The 9230-nt window shown below is 37.5% G+C and overlaps 1 protein-coding gene across 1 annotated transcript in view; it reads left to right on the forward strand.

The window, feature by feature from the left end:
* Nucleotides 1-9230, forward strand: part of LOC132027551 (protocadherin alpha-6-like) — a 17146-nt gene that overhangs the window by 4331 nt on the left and 3585 nt on the right. The window contains exons 2-3 of the mRNA XM_059416354.1: nucleotides 13-120; nucleotides 7990-9224. Of these exons, the coding sequence (XP_059272337.1) occupies nucleotides 13-120; nucleotides 7990-9224 (1343 nt within the window). The remainder of the gene's footprint in view (nucleotides 1-12; nucleotides 121-7989; nucleotides 9225-9230) is intronic.

The following is a 9230-nucleotide window of genomic DNA, read 5'->3' on the forward strand; positions in this document are numbered from 1 at the left end:
TGCTCTGGGGAGGGCGCTCCCAAGACCGACCTCATGGCCTTCAGTCCTAGTCATCCACCCTCTCTGGTAGTGGGGGATATGAGCGAGCAACAGGATTTAAATGATGAGCATTGTGCCAAGGTAAGTCTGAATTTTCTTAATTAACAGTTACACGTACATGAAATAGTAAATCCTTCCGTAGAATTTTTCTTTACATTATTCATTTTTTAAAAATTTGAATAAATTTCCTTAAGATAATCTGTTCATTTTTCTGTTAAGTATTATAATCTATTTAGTTTGTTATTAGTCTTAATTTAAACTGTAATCAGACATTGTATCTATTTGTGGTGCATTTTTAATATGCATACGTAGTAGCATTTTTCTAATTATTATGTAGAATTTTCATTTCTTTGCATTTGATCCAAATAGTGGTTAAATAGAAATTCAAGGGAACTTGCACTTGATCAAGTAAATTCATATAAAATTTATATTCCTCAGACACTGCACATCTCTTATGTTTGAATTTTATTTGGTGTGTTGCTTTTCATGGAGAATTTATTTCTTCTTCTTCTTCTTCTTCTTCTTCTTCTTCTTTTGTAAATATTTCTTCTTTTTAAAGAGTTTTTATTTGGGTGCCGGGGTGGCTCAGTTGTGCCTTCCACTCAGGTCATGATCCCAGGGTCCTGGGATCAAGTTCCCATTGGGCTCCCTACTTGCTCACTGTCTCTATCACAAAAAAAATAGAGATTGAATCAAGTTTTTATTTAAATTCCAGTTATTTAACTGTTATGTTAGTTTGATGTGTACAGTTTAGTGATTCAGCACTTTCATACAAAATTCGGGTTTCATCAAAAGTCGACTTCCTAAAAAAAAAAAAAAAAAAAAAAAGTCGACTTCCTTAATCTGGGTCATCTATTTAGTCCATCACTCACCCACTTCCCTTCTGATAAGCATCAGTTTGTTCTCCATGGTTAAGAGTCTGTTTCTTGGTTTGCCTCTCTCCCTCTTTCCCTTTCGCTCTTTTTTTCCTTTGCTGATTTCTTAAATTCCACATATGAGTGAAATCATATGGGGTTTGTCTTTCTCTAAGTTATTTAGCTTAGCATGATACTCTCTAGCTTCACCCACATTACTGAAAATGGCAAGATAGTTTTCTTTTTTATGTGGAGTTATATTCCATTGTATATATATATGTATAATAACAAATAACAAATAACAAATCACATTTTCTTATCCATTCGTCAGTCACTGGACACCTGAGCTGTTTCCATTTTTGGCTATTGTGGATAATGCTGTTATAAAACATCAGGGTGCATGTATCCCTTTGAATTAGTATTTTTGTATCCTTTGGGTAAATACCCAGTAGTGCAATTGCTAAATCATAGGTTAGTTCTATTTTTAGCTTTCGAGGAACCTGCATTCTGTTTTCCAGAGTTGGTTACACCAGTTTTCATTTCCACCCACTGAAAGGGAATTCCTCTTTTTTCTGGTCCTAGCCAACACCTATTGTTTCTTGTGTTGCTGCTTTTAGCCATTCTGACAGGTATGAAGTGATATTTCATTATAGTTTTGATTTGTATTTACCTGATGATTAGTGACGTTGGTTATTTTTCATATGTCTGTTGACACATACATGTCTTTGAAAAAATGTCTATTCATGTCATCTGCCTATTTTTATGTGGATTTTTCATTTTTGGGTGTTGGGTTTTACAATACTTAATGTATGTTGGATACCAACCCTTTATCAGATGTGTAGTTTGCTAATATCTTCTCCCATTCTGTAAGTTGCCTTTTAGTTTTGTTGATTGACTCCTTCACTATTTAGGAGCTTTTTATCTTGATGAAGTCCCATTAGTTTTTGTTTTTGTTTCTCGTGCCTCAGGAGATATATCTAGAAAGAAATTGCTATGTCCACGTCAAAGATGTTACCTCTTGTGTTCTCTAGGATTTTTATTGTCCCGCTCTCCCTGCCTGCAGAGATGACGCAACACCAACACACACACAGGTCGATGCACAAGCTCTTGTTTATTCCCTGGTCGATCTTTTTTTTCCTCTGCGGGGAAGTTCCCTTGCCTTATATAGGGCATAACAGCCAATCACAGAGGTGTTCACGTGAACAGGAGGTATCTGGGATTCCTAGGCAGTGATGGCATGCGGTGTTCATGTGACGAGCACGAGGTCATGTGTGGCCAGGGCGGATGTTTTTCAGGCTGTCCGTGCTATGTAGCCGGCGCCATCTTAGGGGCGTGACCCTGACATTTTATGATTTCAAGTCTCACATTTAGGTCTGTAATCCACTTTGAATTTATTTTTGTGTATTATTTTATGTAAGAAAACGGTCCAGTTTCATTCTTTTGCATGTTGCTATCCAGTTTTTCCAATACCATTTGTTGAAGAGACTGTCTTTTCCCCACTGGATGTTCGTTCCTGCTTTGTTGAAGATTAATTGTCCATATGGTTTTGTGTGTTCATTTCTGGGTTTCCTATTGTGTTCTGTTGGTCTCCGTGTCTGCTTTTGTGCCAAAACCATACTGTTTTGATCACTACAGCTTTGTAATATAATTCAAAGTCCACAATTGTGATGCTTCCAGCTTTGCTCTTGAAGTTGCTTTGGCTATTTGGGGTCTCTTTTGTTCCATACAAATGATAGGATTGTTTTTTCTAGCTGTGTGAAGAATGCTGCTGATATTTTGATAGGGACTGCATTATATTGCTTTGGGTAGTACTGACATTTTAACAATATTTGTTCTTTCAATCTATGAGTAGGAGATATCTTTATATTTTTGTCATCTTCAATTTCTTCCATCAATGTTTTACAGTTTTCAGAGGACATGTCTTTTACCTTTTTGGTTACGTTTATTCCTAGGTATCTTACTGTTCTTGGTGCAGTTGTAAATGGGATTTATTACTTAATTTCTTTCTGATGCTTCATTACTTGGTATATAGAAATGCAACAGATTTCTGTATTTTGAATTTATATTTTGCAACTCCAATGAATTCATTCATCAGTTCTAGAAATTTTTTGGTGACATCTGTTGGGTTTTCTATATAAGGTATCATGTCATCTGCAAATAATGAAAATTTTACTTTTTCCTTGTTGATTTGGATGCCTTTAATTTCCTTTCATTTTCTAATTGCTGTTTGGGACTTTCAGTACCGCATTAAGTAACAGTGGTAAGAGTGGACACCCTTGTCTTGTTCTTGACCATAGAAGAAAAGCTATCAGTTTTTTTTCTCATTAGGGTGATACTAGCTGTGGGTTTTTCATAGATGACCTTTATTATGTTGAGGTATGTCTCCTCTAAACCTACTTTGTTGAGGGTCTTTATCATGTACTTTGTCAGATGCTTTTTCTGCACCTACTGAAAGGATCATATGGTTCTTATTTTTTCTTTTGTTAGTGTTGTGTATCATGTTGACTGATTTGTAAAAATTGAATCACTCTTTCAGCCCAGAACTAAATCTTAATTGATCATGGTGGATGATTTTTTTAATGTATTAAATGTATTATTTAATGTATTTAATGTATTAAATAGATTTCGTTTGCTAATATTTTATTAAGAATTTTTGCATGCATGTCCATCAGGAATATTGGCCTGTAGTTCTCTTCTTTTTTTTAAAAAAAGATTTTATTTTATTTTATTTGACAGAGAGAGATCACAGGTAGGTAGAGAGGCTGGCAGAGAGAGAGAGAGGGAAGCAGGCTCCCCGCTGAGCAGAGAGCCCGATGTGGGACTCGATCCCAGGACTCTGAGATCATGACCTGAGCCGAAGGCAGTGGCTTAACCCACTGAGCCACCCAGTTCTCTTCTTTAATGGAGTCTTTATCTGGCTTTGGCATGAGGGTAATGCTGGCCTCACAGAATGAGATAAAAAATTCTCCTTCCTATTCTATTTTTTGGAATAGTTTGGGTAGAATAGGTATTAACTCTTTTTAAAATGTTTGGCAGAATTTGCTTTGAAGCCCTCTGACCCTGGACTTTGTTGGGAGTTTTTGATTGTGGATTCAATTTCTTTACTGGTTATTGGTCTGTTCAAGTTTTCTATTTCTTCCTGTGTCAGTTTTGGTAGTTTCTATGTTTCTAGGAATTTATCCATCTCTTTCAGGTTGTCCAATTTGTTGGCATATGGTTTTTCATGATATTCTCTTATAATTGTTTATATTTCTGTGGTGGTGGTTGTTATTTATTCTCTCTTATTTGTGATTTTTTTTTCATTTGGGTCCTTTTGTTTTTGCTAAGGCTAGAAGTTTTTCAATTTTATTATTTTTTTTTAAAGAACCTACTTCCGGTTTCATTGATCTGTTGTATTGCTTTTTTAGTTTCTTTATCATTTATTTTCTTTAATGTTTATTATTTCCTTGTTTCTCCTGACTTTGGACTTCATTTGTTGTTCTTTTCTAGCTCTTTAAGGTATAAGTTTAGGCTATTTATTTGAGATTTTTCTTGCTTCTTGAGTAAGGCCTGTATTACTATATACTTGCCTCTTAAGACAGCTTTTGCTGCATCCCAAAGGTTTTGGACCATCATATTTTAATTTTCACTTGTTTCCATGTACTTTTTAAAAAAATATTTTCTTTGATTTCCTAGTTGAGTCATCCATTGTTTAGTAACATATTGTTTAACCTCCATGTATTTGTGGTCTTTCCAAACATTTTCTTATGGTTGACTTGTAGTTCCATAGCATTGTGGTTAGGAAAGGTACGTGGTATGATTTCAGTATTTCTGTGTTTGTTAGGGACTGGTTTGTGACCCACTATGTGACCTATTCTGGAGAATGTCAAGCCCCACATCAGGCTCCACGCTCAATGTGGAGTCTGCTTGAGATTTTCTTTCTCCCTAAATAAATAAATAAAATCTTTTTTTTTTTTTAATGGAGAAGTTTTCTCTGAGAGAATATGGAACATGATGGGCATTCCTGGGAACAGACAAACTTAAGTAAATATGTACACAGAAAATCCCAATGTGTCTAGAAACAGAATAGTCTGCTTTGGTCAAAACATATGGTTCTTACAGGAAAGAGTATGAGATAAGGCAGGAAAAGTAATATGTGAAAAAGGGGTTGGATAAGTTAGAGTACTAGACTAAGATTTTTTAAAAGATTTTATTTATTTATTTGACAGACAAGTGGGCATAGAGGCAGGCAGAGAGAGAGAGAGAGAGAGAGAGAGAGAGGAGGAAGCAGGCTCCCCGCTGAGCAGAGAGCCTGATGCGGGGATTGATCCCAGGACCCCAGGATCATGACCTAAGCCAAACACAGAGGCTTTTAACCTAACCACTGAGCCACCCAGGCGCCCCTAGACTAAGAAATTTTGACCCACCTCTGAAGTCATCTGAAAACTAAAAGTGTGAAGCAACAGGAATAAAAGGTGTATTTCAGGAAGATTTAGTGATGGATAAATGGGGTTGTGGCAAAATAACACAATAAGAAGCTCTTGAAGTAATCCAGGGTAGCAGCAATATTTAGACCTCATTAGGCAGAATCAGGAGGCAGAAGCACTATGGAGGGCCAAAAGGTTGTGGAGCCTCATGCTGGGCTCTGTTTGGTGGCCTCTAAGTAGTGCACCCTTTGAGAACGCCATCCCGCAACAAGGAAGTCTCAGATGTTCTTGTGGCTCTGGTGTACCACTTATTGCCACTGAACATAGTTGGAACAGAAAATTGGAACATGGCAACAAACCCTTCAGGACAAGATTTCAAAACAAAAACAGAGCTTCAATCTTGGCAGAAATGGGCAATGAAGAAAGAAAGTTACTAGTGTAACCAATCTTCAACCAGATCATCCTGGAGCTAGTAATGCCCTCTCTTAATAAGGACTTTCAGGGGCACCTAGGTGGCTCAGTCAGTTAAGCATCTGACTCTTGATTTCAGCTGAGGTCATGATCACAGGGTCATGAGATGGAGCCCAGTGTGGGGCTTGCTTAAGATTCCCTCTCTCCCTCTCCCTTTGTCCTTCTCCCACCCATGCTTGTGTGTGCACATGCTCTTCCTCTGAAAAAAAAAAAAAAAGACTTCCAGGTCATGTGAGCAGTAGCATATAACATTCCAGCAAAAAGTGAGTTTGCAGCATGCATGCACACATTCATCTGGATGCTTCATAACTCAGGATTCTGCATTTGGGAATCATGTTCTTCCGCTTTTACCTCTCCCTGACCTAGAATTAAGGAAATATTTGTAATGAAAGTGATTTCAATATCAAATGCACAAACTACTGTCATCCAGATACTATCATTCAGAACTGAATTCAGTGACTTCCAGAATTTTATTGAACATTTATACTTTTTGCTTATTTAATAGAAGGGTATGTGTAAGTCAAAACAGAAAAGGAGGGTCGCCAGGATGATGTAAGCTTTGGAAGTGGTATTATCTGAGTGACTGATTATGTTACTTATGGCTGTAAATTTTTTGTAATATAGCTTGATTTTTTTTTACTCTAAATCAGCGTCTGATTTGGATGGTCACATAATTCACTCCTGCACCCCCCAACTAGTTGGGCTAATATGTCCACAATAGACTTTCAAGAACCATTTATAGTACTTAAATCTAAACAAATGAGGATTTTTAAAAAATGTGAACCAGTAGGCTTAAGTAAGTTATATTCATATTTATTGTTTATAGAACAGGTATCAATGTACCTTTTGAGTTTATAGTCAACATGCCATCTTGAAATACTGTTTAACTCACAACTAGCTCCCCTCTTCTCCATTTTAAAAGGAAATCTAAGTTAAGACTAAGACTACCAATCAGTCTTAAATATTTTTATAAAGCTACACCACTATAAGTTATATGACTAAATGGTATTAATGACAATTAGTTTTGAGAAATGTAGTTTTGAAAATTCGACATGCTTTTATTTAATGTTACTACATAAATGGTATGCTTCTGTGTTTTTATTGTCAATTTTTTGCTAATTGAAAACATATACAAGTTAGATAAAACTCATTTAGGCAGGTATCAAAACTGGAAAACAATATGGGTGTAATTATTTAATTTGCACTTGGAAAGAAAAGAATGAAACATTCAAGAAAATTTGCTCTGTGAAGTAAAATTAAAAAGGATAAAACACCTCAAACTTGATTAAAGGACTGCTCTAAGTCTAACAAATGAGCACCAACATTTATCTAATGAAATAAATTTGTTATGAAATAAGGATCCAAGTTAAATTGGAGGTTGTAAAAACAGGTAGATATCCATAAAATGTGGAGCTTAGAAAGGATGGAAAGAATAAAGAGATAAGAATGACAAACTTTTGGAACAGAGTTTATAAATTCTGATGAAAAGAGAAATTCAGAATACTTCCTCCATGCAAAATTCATTTAATACAAATGATTCTTCTTCAAAGATTCCCTAAACCTTCTATTATTGTATTTTTTCAGAAGTATATGAATTAGTTGCTTATATCCCTTGATTCCTAAAAACAAACAAATAATGCTTCTAAGTTTTTCTTCCGCTAGTAAATACTTGAGATCTTGGATTCCTAAGAGGGACCAAGAGTTCTCTTAACAGAAACCTAAGAAAATGGAGTAACCTGAACTCTGAGCAAATATTTTAAAATATTTTAGTGTTCCTGCCGTGATTCACTTTATTGTCAGATTTTTATTTTAAAACTGTAAGAAAATGTGTTTTCAAGGCATAAGGAGACCACAGTAATGGTCACACTAAAGATTTAGAAGTTAAGTTTCTTACTGCTTTCAGTAAGCATGAGAATTGTGGTCCTGTGCTTTAACGAAACTGAAGGGAAAAAAATCAGAGGTTAAAATAAACAACACTTATTAATAGAAAGTTAGTATTTGTAGTCCGTACTTACTATTTGGCCACATGATGTCGCTCTTTACCGCGAAATTTTCTCATTCAAGACAAGACTAAGTCATCCGTTTTCATACTGGAAAGACGACTCATTCTGTTTCTCTAAGCCGACGAACAATGGCGAGCGCTTCAGGATAGTAAGGAAGAGATGAGAAGATTCCTCCAGATTTTGAGACACGTTACGATTTGAATGAAAAAAAAAAAAAAACAATTTGAAATGGTGTACTCGAATCGAGGCGACCGGGAGCACCGGCATCGACTGCTGTTTTTTATAATTCTCACAGTCTGGGAGACTGGAAGCAGCCAGGTCCACTACTCGGTCCTGGAGGAGGCTAAACACGGCACCTTCGTGGGTCGCATCGCCCAGGACTTGGGGCTGGAGCTGACGGAGCTCATACCACGCCTGTTCCGGGTGGCGTCCAAAGGCCACGGGGACCTTCTGGAGGTAAATCTGCAGAATGGCATTTTGTTTGTGAATTCTCGGATCGATCGGGAGGAGCTGTGCGGGCGGAGCGCGGAGTGTAGCATCCACCTGGAGGTGATCGTGGACAGGCCGCTGCAGGTCTTCCATGTGGAGGTGGAGGTGAAGGACATTAACGACAACGCGCCTGTGTTCCCCCAGACACAAAAGAATCTGTTTATAGCAGAATCCAGGATGCTAGACTCTCGGTTTCCACTAGAGGACGCTTCGGATGCAGATATCGAGGAGAACGCTCTGTTGACTTACAGACTGAGCCCGAACGAGTTTTTCTCTCTGGACGTACCAACAAATGACGCACAGGTAAAACCTCTTGGACTTGTATTACGGAAACCTTTAGACAGGGAACAATCTCCGGAACTTCATTTATTGCTCACGGCCACTGATAGAGGCAAACCTGAGCTGACTGGCTCCGTTCAGTTACTCATCAAAGTGCTGGACGCCAATGACAACGCCCCCGCTTTCGATAAAACACTCTATGCCGTGAAATTACCAGAAAATATTCCCAATGGAACTTTGGTAATTAAACTTAACGCCTCAGATTTGGATGAAGGCTCGAATGCTGATATTATTTACTCATTCTCTAGTGATGTTTCCCCAGATATAAAATCTAAGTTCTACATTGATGCCATAAACGGAGAAATTGTAGCAATAGGACATATCGATTTTGAAGAAAGTAAAACCTACAAACTTCGAATAGAAGCGATCGATAAAGGCTCCCTACCACTAGCTGGTCACTGTACAGTTCATGTGCAAGTTTTGGACGCTAATGATAATGCTCCTGAGTTGACTGTTACTTCCCTGTCTCTCCCTATCTCAGAGAATGCTCAGCCGGGCACAGTCATCACCTTGATTAATGTGTCTGACCGAGATTCTGGAGCTAATGGGGAGGTGACCTGCTCACTAACACCCCACGTCCCCTTCAAGCTGGTGTCCACCTTCAAGAACTACTATTCGCTGGTGCTGGA

Source organism: Mustela nigripes, chromosome 12, assembly GCF_022355385.1.
Source record: "Mustela nigripes isolate SB6536 chromosome 12, MUSNIG.SB6536, whole genome shotgun sequence".
Lineage (NCBI taxonomy): Eukaryota > Metazoa > Chordata > Mammalia > Carnivora > Mustelidae > Mustela > Mustela nigripes.